Below are 16,418 nucleotides of genomic sequence, written 5' to 3'. Positions count from 1 at the left end.
GTTCTAGGGAGGCGAGCATTAACAAGTCAAATTTGCCTTCCTCTCATCTTACCTCACAGAAGGGGGAACATATTAGAATGGGATTGCTTTGCAGGGAGGAGGAAGCTTTGTAAAACCCCCTACATTGTTCTAATTCTCCTCTAAAATTAGGATATGAAGGGTCTGTTGGTGGGTGTCCCTCCCTTCCCCTTTCCGGGCTTCTCTATTACTTCTTCTCCCTCCTTGAGCTCCTTGATTACTTTCTTCCCCTCCTTGAGCTCCTGCCACTTTGTGGTGGCCCTCATCCTGAACATTCTGTGGTTCTACACAGGGTAGGGGCAAACAGGATGAAGGATCCTATGACTTTTTTTTTCCTTAAGAGGAAACATTGATGGTGACTCTAGGAGCCAAAAGAGGGCATAGTCTTTTTCCTCTTGTGAGGCCAAGATTTTCTTCTTTATAAAGGGGACCAGCATTTGGTGGACCCTTCCTCCTCAGACCCAAATGTAGGCCAAACCCAGAGATCCTTTCTGCCAAATTAAAAAAGCAATATTTAATCATTTTCTTTTTATTTTTATCCTTTGCCCAAGAACTGTCTTCCCAGTTCTTAAGTATTCTCCCCAATGGACTATCAGAGGGAATACCCAGGGCTTCCTTCTTCCCTCACTCCCTAGGGCTAGAACAGTGACAGTGAATCTTTTATACACTGAGTGCCCAAACTGCAACCCAAAACCCACTTATTTATCACAAAGTGTCAACGGTGCAATGGAACCTGAATACTGAGGTTTTAGTTTGGAGAAAAAAACAAATCATACATCTTTTCTCTTAAAAGAAAAACACAGTAACAGAGCTTTCAACAATATAAACACTTTTTATTGAAAGGTAAAAGTTTATATTTGGTGTGCTTTGGCACAATTAATGTGATCTTTGCTGCTGTATGTATGCATGCTAATAATTTGTCAACCCTTGGTTCATGCTTCATTAGTTTAGAAACACATGCAGCACTCAGGTCATCTCTTATTCTGTTTCTTTTATTGAATTTGTTATAACTCAAAGCTGAGAATAGCTCCTTACAAGCATAAAATGATCCAATCAAAGTAGGAAAAGCAATCACAAGTGCTTTCAGTAACTTAAAATTATTCGGCAGAGAATTCGCCACTTGAAAGACTTCATTTTCTGAACTACTAACTGTGCTGTCCTTTGTCATCCCTTCACACTCTATCTTCTCTATTTTCTCAAGTGTTGCATGCAGGTCTTATAATTTATTTTTCCAGATAAAGCTTTCTTGAAATTCCAGTAGCTCCATTTCCAGATTTCCAAAATTTAGTCAGTGTAAGCAGGAAAGGTCAATTTCTTCAAATTTGATTGTATCTGGAGAAGAAAACACAGGGTTGTCATCATCTTACAGAACTGTAAAAATCTGTTACCAAAATTCTCCTTTGCATCTCCTACAGTGCTAGAAAATTCCTTGTAGATTTTCTGAAGGTTTGTAGGATTGTCTGAAAATGTCGTAGCGTTTTCTAAATGCAGTTTTAGATTTGGAAAATATTTCAACTGCCTATTTCCAAGGTCCCTTTCAAACCTGCAGTTTTCTCTTAAATGATTTGATATCACAAAACATGTTTTTTGCTGATTTCACTACACCTTGTAGTTTTTTGTTCAGTACATTGAAGTGTAATGTAAAATCTGTAAAAAAAAACACACGAGGTTGTCAAGCCAGGCCATATTAGTGAGCTGTGGATATTCCTGCCCTTTTCATTCAAAAAAAAGCCTAATTTCATCTAAGCAGGCTACAAATTCCTCTAGGATTTATTCTGTGCTTAGCCACTGAACATTATTGTACATAAGTAAAGCATTATACTGTGCCTGGACCTTATCAAGAAGTGCTTGAAACTATTGAAAATTAAGAGCACAAGCCATGAAGTAATTCACCATTTTTTTGTGACATCTTTGAGGATATCAGCTGATGTTTTGCTGTTCCTTAGCACAGAGAACTTCCTGATATATAATATAGTGAAACTAAATGACTGGATGTTGTGATTCTTTAACAAAGAACTGTATGAAACCAGATATTACCTCCATTATGTAAGATGCCCCATCATTAGTAATTGAATCCACTTTTTCTGATCTTATGTCTTGTGACAAAAAAAGCCACCATCACAGCATTGTAGATATCTATCCCTTGTGTTCTTCCAGGCAGAGACACCAGTTTCACCACCAATTTTCTCATGGTGTTACCAATAGTATAATGCAAAATTACTGCTAGCCAGTCATGATTATTTATATCTGTGCCTTCATCTAAGCACATGTAATAACAGGCTGACTTTTGTACATCCATGGTAAGCTGCTGACTAACATCACTTGTCATGCACAATACTCAATCTTTAATAGTACTTCTGCTAAGTGACATCTCAGAGATCCATTGCATAATTTTATCCTTGCTTGAGAAATCATGAAAAAGAGAATGACTCCCAGACAACATCGCCATTTTGATAATATCTCCACCAGAGAAGGGTATACCATGATTTGCTAGGCACATTGAAAACTTTATCTGGCAGCTGTCAAATGATTTGTTTTAGAAAGATAGTTGCAAAAACTAAGACACTGGGAATGATATTCCCTCAATTTCCCTTCAATAAACTCTTTCCTTTCAGTTTCACTAAGTTTGGTACCAGTTTTGTGGTTGGTGTCAAAGTACTGTCTGACACTTGATGTACAACACATAACACTTTCACTATGCAGAATACTTACTGCTTTCCCATTGCATTCAGTAACTCCACATGACTCTGTCCAGGCCTCCTGGGATGACCTTCCACTCTCTGTTTTCAGTTTTGCTTTTTGCTTTTTCACTATAGTCATTTTTTTGGTATTCAAGAGTTGGAGTCTACAAAAACACAAAACTAAAATGAAAACAAAACTAAAAACCACCCAATACAAATCTATTCCTATACCAAAAAGAAGCTTACAATATCAGTTAACACTAAAGAATTGGATATTCCCTGACCAATATAAACTATGGCAGTGGTTCTCATCTGGGGTTCTACTTGAATTTGCTGACCATCAGCTTTTGGAGTTGCTCTGAAAAAGGCATCTGAGTGCATTTCCTACCCTGTGGGAGCTTCTGCTAAGATCACAGCCAGTCCAAGCAAATATATTTATCCTTGCTTTTGCCTTCTTAAGTTGTTCATGAATAATTAAATCTGATGCTGCAGATTCAAATATGCCAGGGAGACAGCATAGCATTAAAAGAATCTCAGTCACTTCATTAGAACATTTCTTTGCTAAATTTTGATATTAAATTTCAAATTTTTATAAAACTCAAAGCTAAAATCTTGGGGTCCGAGATATAGCTCAGTGGTACCATGCCTGCCTGGCAAGTGCAAGGTCCTGAGTTCAATTCCCAGTATGGCACAGGGGTGAGATAAAGTCTTGTGTTAATAAAAATGAATGTTTTAAAATTCACAGGCAGTCCAAGTAAATATATTTATCATTGGCAGCACACTGACCAGCCATGTGAAAGCTTGGACAAATCATGGGTAATGAGTCGTGGCTCATGACGTCATTGCCTGGCACCACTCTTTTCTGAGCATGCCTATGGCCCCTATGTGCACTGTTACCTGATGATCTGATATTTGGTTGCTGGCGTGATGCCAGGGTGACTTGGCATATGTGTTGACAGAGAGGGCTCTCCGTGCCTGCTGTGGCATACGTGTCATAGATTCACCGCCACTGGTCTAGACTGTTCACCATTCTCAAGAGATCCCCGTGCCTAAATTTCCTTGTTGACTCACTGCTCACTGCCCCCCCCCCCCCACAATGGAAGATTCATGTCTGGGAAAGTCTCAGTCACACTTGACCTCCAGAGAATGTTCCCCAACCACCAAAGCAGAAGTTTAGTCCAACTGGTCCTACCTTGGCTCATGCATGAGAATATAGTTTGCAGCACTATCTTTTTCTTCCTCACATCAGTTCCACTGTCTTCAGAATGGTCTTGGGTCTTTCCCAAGTTAATCCACATGGTGAGACCCTGGGTGGGATGGGCCACCTGAATCTGGGGTGGGCTGGGTCTTCCCCTTCTGCCAGGGGTCACCACAGGCAGATGGACAAAACCTGGACAAGCCCTCAGTTGTGAAAAAAGATCACCTTTTAAACTTCAAAAGAATGAACTCGGAGACAGTGAGTATAGTAGAAGCGAATCACAGAACCTTGAAAGGTAGATGTCTATACAAAGACAGGTACTCTTGATTTGGAAAGGAGGGAGTTTTTAATCCCTAGGTCATAAGATTTCTTTCCATCATTTCTCATTAGCTGAGACCAGAAAGGTATAATCTGTACTAAATGGCACTTATTATCCTCCTACCACCACCTTATGTATTCTTTCTTTATGATTCTTTATGATTTTGGGTTCTCATGATCATAATTTATGAAAGCTTGTTTGTCTAGCAATTACCTCTTACCCCAGTACCTTGTCTTTGTTTGAGTTTAGGGATTCTTTAGGTGTGAGTTATTTTGCAGCCCACATCCCCACTATTTTACCTAGTTGTCTGTGGATAAGGATATTGTCTTGCCACTAAATCTCTAAGTATTTAAAGTTAAAATGAAATATGGAACATCTAATTTTTAAAATTTCTTACACCTACTCATTGAATTACTAGGCATTTAAGCAGTTGCCATTACTTCTTGTTGCACAGAAATAAATTTATTGGGTGGTATAGACTGACTGCAAAGTAGCAAACAGGTTATTTGTTTAAGATGGGTATAGGCTTCTTGTCTTGCTCATTCTTTAATCTATTCAATTTTAGTTGTTTTGGCTTTTGGATATGAAGGATACTTCAAATATTTCATGTTAGCTCATAATCATGTTAGTGTCTCCCTGGTGTACTGTATCCTCTCAAAAAGTTTTTAATGTTGGCATACATACAGCCATCAGTTAAGTATCAAATGGTCTTTCTTTGGCTGGAAGGACAGGAAACTCAGGCATGAATGATCATGAGGACACTATAACCTGTAAATGATAAGCTGAGACTGGAACTCTAAAATGATGGAAAATTGTGCTAATGCCTTAACTTTTGGTAAAATTCTCACCTTGTTGAGAATCTGCCCCAAAGGGAGAATATTGGAAAATTATCTGTTTTGAGTTCCTTCTATTTTCTTAAAATTTCAGTTTAATTATGTGCCACTTACCATAACTGACCCCATTTTACTTTCATCTGGTCTGTTGGAGCCTACTAAAGGAGCTCAGTCCAAAACAATGGCATCCTAGAATTTTTTTTTATTTTATTACCTGAATCAGTGTAATAAGGAAATCCTCTCTGCTTTAAGCCTTACAAAACAAATACCTGGACACCCTACTGAGGTCCCCAGTCACGCAGAACACACGCCAAATCAGCCTGCTGCAGACAGGCAGGTCTGTGCATGCCCTACCGAGGTCCTGAGTCACATGGAAGACACCGAATCACCCCGCTGCAGACAGGTAGCCACCTGATTCCACACTACAAAGACTCAGAGGACACCAGACCACCAGACCAAGGTACTGAGTCCCACTGCTCCTGGTCCAGAGGAAGGGGCTTCCCGGTCACCATCCCTCCTGCTGCTCCCAGCCCAGAGGAAAGGGCTTTTGGGCCACCGTCTGTCCCACTGCTCCTGGCCCAGAGGAAGGGGCTTCCGGGCCACCATCCCTCCCACCACTCCCAGCCCAGAGGGAGGGGCTTCGGAGCTGCCATCCCACTGCTCCTGGTCCAGAGGAAGGGGTTTCCTGGCCACCATCCCTCCAGCTGATCCCAGCCCACAGGAAAGGGCTTTTGGGTCACCATCCCTACCGCTGCTCCCGGCCCCTGTCCCACCTCACCCAGCTCAGAGGAGGTAATCCATGCAGGCCCTAACAGCCCCCTGCCCCAGTCGAAATGAGAGAACACGTAAATAAGTCTCAAAACCAGACTTCCAGATCACCTACAGAAACCACAAAGGGAAATGAGATTGAACACTCTGATACTCAACCACCTGGACCCACTGAACTGGCAACAAAAGGGGATCTAGAAAAAATGAAATCAGAAATAATTTCTCAGATAACAGGAGAAATTGTGCCCCTAGTGCAAGACATGATTAATAAAACTAGAGAGGAGCTCAGGAACATGACGGAATCCCAACATCATAGGAAGCAAATGGAATCCATAAAACAGATGCAAATAGATTTCCATGACATGAAAAACTCCATTGAAAGTCTACACAGCAGAATGAGCCAATGTGAGGACAGAATTTCAGATATAGAAGATAAGATTGCAATTAGTGACCAGGAAAAGAAAAATTGCTTCAAAACTATAAGAGAACATTAGAAATCAGTCCAGCAGCTGCTAGATGATGCAAAGAAGAATAACATAAGACTGACTGGGCTCAATGAAGAAACAGGAATAATGGCAGAAATAATGGCAGAAAACTTCACAGAAATAATGGTAGAAAACTTCCCAAGCAGGGGAAAAGAGCTTGACATACAGATAAGTGAGGCATACAGGACTCCAACTAGCCTTGATCAAAGAAAATCTACACATAGGCATATAATTGTTAAGATTCCAGAAACTCAACAGAAGAACAAAGGTCTCCAAGCAGTCAGAGAATAGAAACAAATCACATACAAAGGAAAGCCCATCAGAATCACAGCAGACTTCTCAACACAAACCATCAAGGCAAGAAGAGCTTGGAGTGACACATTCCAAGCCCTAAAAGAAAACAGCCTCCAACCCAGATTGATGTACCCTGCAAAACTATCTTTTAAAATGGATGGAAAAATAAGATACTTTCATGACAAAGAACACTTTAGGAACTTCGTGAATACCAACCCAGGACTCCAAAGAATTTTACACAATATCCTAGGAACAGACATTGAGGATCACAACCCCAGGAAGCAAAGCAGAATGAACCCATCTGGCATGACAAGAAATTAAATGTAAAGGGGGAGAACCCAACAACAAAAAAAAGTCATGGCAATGACAAGTCAATATGTTTCAGTTATAACCATCAACATTAATGGTCTCAATTCACCAATCAAAAGAAATAGACTGGCAGAATGGGTCAAGAAGCAAAATCCAACAATATGCTACATACAAGAAACACACTTAATTCAAAAGGAAACTCATAGACTGAAAGTTAAAGAGTGGAAAACAATACTGTATGCGACGGGAACCTGAAAAAAAGTAGGAGTAGCTATCCTCTTTTCAGATCAAGTAGATTTCAGACCAACACTGATTAAGAGAGACAAAGAAGGACATTACATCCTTGTAAAGGGAAGAATCCAAGAGGAAGAGATGACAATCATAAATATCTATGCACCAAACACTAGCGCACCCAACTATATAAAACAAATACTAATGGACATGAAAAGTCATATATGCACTAATACAATTGTAGTAGGGGACCTCAACACCCCACTGTCACAAATAGATAGATCAACTAGACTAAAAATAAGTAATGAAATACTAGAACTCAATCAAACTCTTGAACAAATGAACTTAACAGATGTTTACAGAGTCTTCCATCCCACAAAATCAGACTACACATTCTTCTCAGCTGCACATGGGTCATTCTCCAAAACAGACCACATACTCACACATAGAACATGTTTAAGTAAGTGCAAAGGAATTGAAGTTATCCCCTGTATATTATCAGACCATAGTGTGATGAAATTGGAGATCCATACCAAAATAAACTCAAAAAATTTCATAAACACGTGAAAATTGAACAACACACTTCTGAATAACCAATGGGTCACAGAGGAAATTAAAGAAGAAATCAGACAGTTCCTTCAATTAAATGACAGTGACAATACAACATATCAGAATCTGTGGGACACAATGAAAGCAGTCTTAAGAGGGAAATTCATAGCAATGAATATGCATATTAGGAAAACAGAACGAGCCCAATTAAACAACCTGATGTTGAACCTCAAGCTTCTAGAAAAAGAAGAATGGGACAACCCCAAAGCTCACACAAGGGAGGAAATTATAAAGATCAGAGGAGAAATCAATGCAATGGAGACTAAGAGAACGATATAAAAAAATCAATGAAGCCAAGAGTTGGTTCTTCAAAAGAATCAACAAAATTGACAAACTTTTAGCCAACCTTGTCAGAAAAAGGAAAGAAAAGGCCCAAATCCATGCAATTAGGAATGAAAAGGGTTAAATTACAACAGACCCAGCAGGAATCCAGATGATCATCAATACCTACTTCCAGAACCTATATGCCAATAAGATGGACAACACAGAAGAAATGGACAGACTCCTAGATACATAGGAATTACCAAAGTTGAACGAAGAAGACCTAAAAATTCTGAACAACCCAGTATCAACCAATGAAATTAAAGATATAATTAAAAACTTATCACCTAAGAAAAGCCCAGGCCCTGATGGCTTCACTGCTGAATTCTACAAGACATTTAGAGAGGAACTGCTGCCACTACTGTTTAAACTCTTCAATGAAATGGAAAGGGAAGCAATACTCCCGAATTCATTCCTGGAAGCAAGCATCACCTTGATCCCCAAAGCAGAGAAAGACCCAACTGAAAAAAAGAACTATAGGCCAATCTCACTAATGAACATAGATGCAAAAATCCTTAATAAGATACTGGCAAACAGAATGCAGAACATCATCAAGAAGATCATACACCCTGATCAACAGGGATTCATCCCAGGGATGCAATATATGAAAATCAATCCATGTAATACACTATATCAATAGAGCCAAGGACAAAAACCATATGATTATCTCCATAGATGCAGAAAAAGCATTTGACAAAATCCAACATGCATTTATGATAAAAACTCTACAAAAAATTGGAATAGATGGTCTCTACCTCAAACTGATAGAAGCCATCTATGAAAAACCAACAGCCAATATCATACTAAATGGTCAAAAACTGAAATCCTTCACACTAAAATCAGGAACAAGACAAGGATGTCCACTATCACCACTCTTGTTCAATATAGTTCTGGAAACATTAGCCACAGCAATTAGACAAGAGAAAGAAATAAAAGGAATAAAGATAGGAAATGAAGAAGTCAAACTGTCATTATTTGCAGATGACATGATACTCTATATAGAAGACCCCAAGAACTCCACCAAAAGTCTTCTAGACTTAATAACCAAATTCAGGCAAGTAGCTGGTTCCAAGTCAACACACAAAAATCAATAGCTTTCCTCTACACCAATGACAGACTCACTGAGAGAGAAATAAGGCAAATAATTCCTTTCACAATAGCATCCAAAAAACTGAAATACCTACAAATCAACCTAACAAAAGAAATCAAAGACTTCTTCTCTGAAAACTATGGCACTCTGAAAAGAGGGATTGAAGATGATATCAGAAAATGGACAGGCATCCCCTGCTCCTGGGTAGGAAGGATTAATATAGTGAAAATGGCCATACTTCCAAAACTGCTATATAGATCTAATGCAATTCCAATTGAGATCCCAGCAGCATACTTCATAGACCTTGAGAAAACAATCCAAAAATTCATTTGGAACAAGAAGAGATCCAGAATAGCAAAAGCAATTCTAGGTAACAGAGACATGGCAGGGGGTATCACAATCCCCAACCTGCAACTCTACTACAAAGCTACTGTAATAAAAACAGCATGGTACTGGCAAAGAAACAGACCTGAGGACCAGTGGAACAGATTAAAAGATGCAGAAACAACACCAGACACATTCAGCCATCTCATCTTCGACAAAGGAGCCAAACACCCTCACTGGAGGAAAGATAGCCTCTTTAATAAATGGTGCTGGAAAAATTGGACTTCAACTTGCCAAAGATTAAAACTAGATCTATATCTCTCACCATGCACTAAACTAAAATCAAAGTGGATTAAAGATCTAAATATTAAAAGAGAAACTCTGAACCAGTTAGAACAGAGGTTACGTAGAACCCTTGAAGACATCGGTGTAGGAAAAGATTTTATGAACAAAACCTCAGTTGCCCGTGAACTAGCACAAACTATCAACAAGTGGGATCTCTTCTTATTAAAAAGCTTCTGCACAGCAAGAGAAACCACCAGCAGTGTGAAGAGACAACCCACAATGTGGGAAAAAGTCTTCACCTGCTCTTCCTCAGACAAAGGTCTACTATCTCGAATCTATAAAGAACTTAAAAGGATCAGACCTCCCAAATTTAAAGACCCAATACAAAAATGGGCATCTGAAATGAACAGACATTTTTCAGACAAAGAAGTAGAAATAGCAAATAAATACTTGAAAAAATGTTCAACATCACTGGTCATTCGAGAGAAGCAAATGAAAACAACGCTGAGATTCCACTTCACTCCAGAAAGAATGGCTGCTATCATGAAATCAACCAATAAGAAATGCTGGCGGGGCTGTGGGGAAAGAGGAACCCTGCTCCACTGCTGGTGGGAGTGTAGACTGGTGCAAGCACTGTGGAAATCAGTATGGAGATACCTCAAAGAACTAGGACTGGAAGTCCCATTTGACCCTGCTATTCCACTGCTGGGGATCTTCCCCAAAGAATTAAAAGAATCATACCACAGTGATATATGTGCACCCATGTTCATAGCAGCACAGTTTGTAATAGCTAAAACTTGGTAAAACAGCCCAAATGCCCATCAACTGGAGGCTGGATCAAGAAAATGTGGTTTTTTATAAAATGGAGTACTATTCAGCCATCAAAAATGAGAAATTAGAGACATTTATAGCTAAGTGGATGCACATTGAGGCAATACTCTTAAGTGAAATAAATAGGACACACATGTATAAATACCAAATAGTTTCTCTGGTGTGAGAAATTGAAAGTGTAAATAAGGACTAAATGTATAATAGGTAATGTGAAATAGGAAGAAAAGGGACAAAGGGGAAGGAAGTGGGAGGGCTAGGGGAAAGGAGAGAAGGGAATGGGATTAATATGAGAAAATGGAAAAATAGGAACAAAATCTTTGTAAATAGGAGGACTGGAGGGGTTGAAGGGAGGGCTGGGCAAGGGTGAAAAATAAAAACCAAGAGAGATTATGTAAAGGTGCAAATTTCCAATGATGAATGTCATTATATTGTATACCTAAAATGTACCAATTATTAGAATGAATAATCGATAATATAAAATAGGAATAAAAGGTCCAAAGGGGTAGGGGTAGTGGGAGGCACAGGGGAAAGGAAAGAAGGGAAAGGAAAAAATGCTGAGAAATGGAAAAAATGGAAATAAAGTCTTTGTAAATAGGGAAGGGTGGAGGACGTGAAGGGAGGGCTAGGAATGGGGAAAAAATAAGAACCAAGATGCATTATATAAAGATACAATTCCCAATGAGAAATGTAATTGTGTTGTATACCTACAATGTACCAATAAAAGAATTTAATACAAAAAAAAAACACCAAATACCTGAAGCAATCTGATGTTGATGTGTTTTGGTTCTCCTGTTCCCTGATCCCAGCCTTATAAAACTTCCTGTTATACTACTGCCTGCTGAAAACAGACTATATAAATCCACTGATAATAGTGACGTGACCTACGTTTCGACCAGCCTCTCAAAATTGAAAGAAAATCTCAGAAAACAAAGTTTGACCAAAATCGAGAGTTTGACCAAAAGGGCAAAATTGTTAAACTGAATTAAGTTTGATTTAATGCTGTTTCTTCACATATTTTAAGTTTGGCCTAAAGGTGCCCCTATACCTAATGTGATGAATAAACACACTATTGTAATAAGTAGTGTAACTAGCATGGCAAAATGAAACTTTAAAAGTTAGAAAATTTTGCTTTAGAGACAGGGAGATTCTTCAAACTCCCTCAGGGCTAGGGCATAAATGTCACCTGCTTGGCTCTCCTCAGCCCAGATGAATGGAGAGCATATGCAGATGCTGGCACCAAACTTTTTCATGCTGAAAGGCACAGCCACTCCTCCTGTCAGCTTCAATCAGAAAGCATCTGCAGAGGTTCACTATAAGAAGTCAGAATCTGGGAGAGATGAGGCAGAGCTGACAGTTGTCACATTGTATTCCCTCTCAAGTATTTATTTTGTAAAAGACCCTAGCATACTTGGGTATGGTGAGACAATGATGTGAGGCAAATGTGTTCCCTCTGTCTCCTTGAGGTGGGTTTTGAATGAAGACTTTGTCCTTTTGATAAAGTAGATGGTCTTTTTGGGGGGTTTGGTTAGCCAGCAGTTCGCAAGCCACCCAAGTGGAAGGACCTGAATGGCTGCCTGGTCACCATAGCTGTGTTGGCCAATCACAGGTGGCAAACTCCTCAAACCGTGTTCCAATAAAACAGACACAAACTGGAACCAATTATGATGCCTCTGTACCTCCTTTCCATTTTCAGTATCTCACTTCCTTTTCTCTAGCTATAAATATAACCTGTCCATGTGGTGGAACAGCATTCTGAACCATTTGTAGTCTGGACTGCATCCCAATTCCAGAATTGCAATTAAAGCCAATTATGAGCTGCCAAAACTAGATTTGTTGTAATTCTGTCTTTTAACAGTTCTTGCAACCATAAGAAAGGGACTAAAAGAGTTCGCTGGGACTCTTGAGACCCTTAAGGAATGCAGGAGAGGTGCTGCTCACCCTTCTGAGCCCCGTCTTCCCTATGGAACTCCTGGAGTTTGCATGTTCCTCTTGCACTGCACTGTTTTTTTGCATGGAGCCCCCAAAATTGTTGGTATTTGAATTGAAGGTTAGTTGGTATTGTGAGAGAGTACTTGGCTTTGGGGTGTCAAGCTTTAGTTTGTTTTATAAGAGGACACAGCTTTTGGTTTTGCAGTGGCTGCCAAGTCATTGGTAAAGGCTGCTGTTTCACAGGGAGCTGACAGCAGTTACAGTAAGTTATTATTACTGCAGAAGATATAAACTCCAGCTTTGGAAATTCATAGGTGTCTGAGTTCTTCTTTTTTGTATATGCTTAGGAATGGGAGGCCTCAATTATTTGACTGGGCCAGCCAGAAAGGAGCAGTAAAGGTGATTTACTGCTTGGAAAGTCATTGGTTAATTTGAACAGAGGAAACTCAGAGCGAAAGACACACCTATAGGCCTGGTTGGAGAATTAAAAAGCCCTTAGGGTTCTCACTATCAAAGATGACCTGACCTCAGTGATATTCCCATGTTTTCCCTTAGGCTTGCATTTTAGCTGTGAGAGTCCCCAGATTCAAAGTAAAAATGGGATTTATAATTTCTACAGATCTAAATATTCCTTCTTCCAGCATCACCTGCCTTTTACCTGTGTAAGTATTAGGTCCTAGAAGCTACAAATATTTATAAAAATAGTAAAATCTTACTAACAATCAAAATTACAATGTTCAATATGTGAAAGTTTTTTTTGTCACTTTTAAAGGGATCTTTATGAAAGATTAATAAAAGCACAAGCAATTAATTTATAAGAAAATTTAGTCTACCAAACTTTCTATTTCATTACCACCTTTCCCCATAAAACAGTGTTAAAGTTTTTACTAAAGTTTGGCCCTCAGGTCAATAAGGTCTAAGAAGTACTTTGCCCGTTCTGTTCTTTGCTGTGGCTCTACCCTGAAGCCAGCAATTTTGCTAAACATCAAAGTTAAAAAAAAAAATCACCTTTCAACTAAATTTTCTCCAAAGTACAACTCTCTGGCATTTTACATATTTATTTAGAATCTGCTTATAAAACAACAACAACAATAATATCTATAAAGGAAATCCCCACTTGTACAGATGTCTAGGTCTTTATAGAAAGAAAAAGAGAAGAGTAAGTCTTACCTGTGTCTTAATTGCTTTTCCTGGCTATCTTGTTTCAACTGGGCCTTTATCTTTGCTCTTCTTTGTTTCAGCACACAGTGGTGTTTGGCTCTACCCTTCCTGTGGGATGGATTATTCTGAAGCATTTTCGGTGTAGACCTGCTGCTGGATTCTAGAATCTTAATCATAGCTAATTAAGATCTGCAAAACTAGATTTTTTGGGTAAGTTTTGTTTTTAAACATGACTGAATATAATGATGAAGAAAACAGTATGAAGTAGGAAACATATTAGCAGTGGATATAAAAATATTTCTTATTAAAGATTATTAAACCAAGACTCTTGAGAAAGAGACTCTAGAATAAAAGGTTTATTAAACCATTACAGATGCTGGCCAAATAAAGGACTAGATTCTGGAACAAGTTCCTCAACAACCAGCATCATATCTGTCTGCTAGACCTAAGAGCCAAGAACATTTTTATAACGAAAAGTTTGGGAGGAAAAGCATAAATTATTTATACTGAACCTGTATTGAGTATATATTAATAGGTGTGAGATTACACTAAATGGGGAAAGTTTTGGCATAGGAGAACAGGCCATAAGGAGAAGTAATTGTTGCTTCTGGTTTGTTTAGGGTTAGTGGTCAAAAAACCTCAGCCTTCAGGAGTTTTATGTCAAAAGTTAAAAATATATTCAGGAATGTGGAACAGTTCTTTGTCCTGTAGCTTTTAACTAATTAACTTTCCTTATTTCTTCCCTTCAACACCCTCCTGCCTTTTAAATTAAATTTTGGATATCTCAGAATCTTTCTTTTATCTGAACTAAATGACATGTGTGTGTTAATGTTCACATATCTCATATATTATAATCACCAAGCCAAGAAGGAAAATACCTGTCCCAGAGGACTTGCAATGTTTAATGCTGGCTCCCTAAAATACCACCAAAATAACCTATTGATAGCAAAGTTGCTTTTCATGTGTGACCAAATACAGTTAATTTGCCTGATGGTGAGTGCAAAGCCGTAAGTGAATCCAGGAAAAAAAGGTCTATAGCAGGCTCATTACTTGAAGGAAGTAAGGAGAGCAGTACAGTTAATTTGCAAAGAAAGCACTGTTCTCTTGAACAAAGAGAACAAGAAGGACAAGTTGCTTTGGAAGGGGTTGCTTAAATAAATTTCACATTGTGTAATATTCTAATCAGGGGGATTCCCTTTGTATAAACCAGTGCCTCACCTTGAGTCTCTAGGGAGGATGTGTTTTCTCCACCTCAGTTTATACCCTTAAGCTTTCAAAGGTAAGCAGGTTATTTTGAATAATAAGGTCTCCTTTCTTTGTATTGGTTAAAGGTCTACTGGTCACACCAAAACCACGAAGAAAGACTATATCATAATTAGTAGATACTACTTATTGAATACCTCTCTCTTTATTGAAATTGAGGCTCAGAAAAATTTTTTGCTCATAGTTAATCATCTAAAACAAAGCTATGAAGCTGTTTTCATAGTACATATTGAATGCCCCTCCCTTCTTACTGAAACCAAAGCTCAGAAAAGTTTTTTGCTCAATGTATCATAGCTAATAATCTAAAGCAAAGCTATCAAACTATTTCCACAGCCCTACAGCCCCCTTGTGCTACTTTTCACATCATATTGAAGGTATCTTGCATGAGCTATAGCTGCAAATTTGATTTAAAATGATTAATGTTGTTTCTACTTTTTGTAAGGGTCTGAAATTACTTATGAATTAATTCATAATTACCCAATCACTCTCTCCTTTTTGTTATGCATTTTATTTTAATCAGTCTACACAGTTATCATGTCTTTCTTTCAGGCTCTGATCACAAATTATTAAATAGCTATGTGTTAGACAGCTTTCCATTTCGGTAACTAAAATCCTGAAAAGATTTGCTTAAAAGGAGGAAAGATTTTATTTTGGCTCATAGTTTTAGAAGTTTGCCGATGGCTGATTGGCTCTATTATTTTAAGCCTATGATAAGGCAGAGAGAGTGGCATAGCTGGGGAGTGGAGAAATGAGAGGGTGAATCGCAAAGATGCTCATATCCTGGCAGGCAGGAAGCAGAAAGAAAGAGAGGTAGGGGCAGGGATTACTATATTCCCTTCAAGAGCATGCCCTCAATTACCAGATTCCTCAAAAAGGGCCTTGCCTATGAAAGTTTCCACTATCTCCCAGTAGCATCATCAGCTAGAGGCCAAGTGTTCAGCACCTGAGCTGGGGGATACTTAAGACCCAAACTATAACAGGTTATTTGTTTGTACACATAAATGTCATTAATTTGGAAGAGTCCACTGTCTAGTATGATGTGAGAAAGAAGAGGCTAAGGTTTGACAATAGGAAAATGTGGAAGGCAGAGTGCATTCCCATATGTTAGTTCATGTCACTATAAATAAAAGTTAAGTAAAGGCATACCTTGCTGTTCTAGTTGTTGACATCCCTGTTCATGGTTCTCATCATTAAAAACACCTAACTCGGTACAGTGCCGTGTCTTTAATAGATTTGCAAGTGTTCCTCTGTTTAAGACTCCCTTTGCATCTCATGAATCTTCGAAACATTAAAGCCCATTATATTTTCAGAATAATGAACAGTACACTAAATGTAGTTTGTTTATCTGGGGGTTTTGAGAGAAATTATTCAATTTTTCAAAGCCTCATTTTACAGTGAGATGAAAGGTGGGCAGATAAAGTTAGGTAAACAAACACATCAGTCAAAGAAAACAAGTTAGGAAATGGGAA

General features: G+C 38.6%; 1 protein-coding gene across 2 annotated transcripts; it reads right to left on the bottom strand.

Moving 5' to 3' along the window:
• Positions 1–885: 885 nt before the first annotated feature.
• On the bottom strand, positions 886–16,211 carry LOC147829622 (uncharacterized). 2 transcript variants are annotated; one of them, XR_015448719.1, is made up of 4 exons: positions 16,096–16,211; positions 13,696–13,794; positions 2,731–2,863; positions 886–1,350 (listed from the first exon to the last, which is right to left on the bottom strand). XR_015448719.1 is itself a non-coding variant. In XM_087204579.1 (3 exons), the coding sequence occupies exons 1-3, from the start codon at positions 13,818–13,820 to the stop codon at positions 1,303–1,305; spliced, it is 306 nt and encodes a 101-aa protein (XP_087060705.1). In that variant the 5' UTR covers positions 13,821–13,850; the 3' UTR covers positions 886–1,302. The 2 variants fall into 2 exon arrangements, 1 of the variants encoding a protein (XP_087060705.1); XM_087204579.1 differs by lacking the exon at positions 16,096–16,211 and having other exon boundaries at positions 13,696–13,850.
• Between the last annotated feature and the right edge of the window lie 207 nt (positions 16,212–16,418).

This window comes from Heterocephalus glaber, unplaced genomic scaffold (genome assembly GCF_053883595.1).
Source record: "Heterocephalus glaber isolate CG9 unplaced genomic scaffold, H.glaber_assembly_v1.0 deba00000546, whole genome shotgun sequence".
NCBI lineage: Eukaryota > Metazoa > Chordata > Mammalia > Rodentia > Bathyergidae > Heterocephalus > Heterocephalus glaber.
Note: the sequence above shows the minus strand (reverse complement) of the source record. Positions and strands in the feature narration are given on the sequence as shown.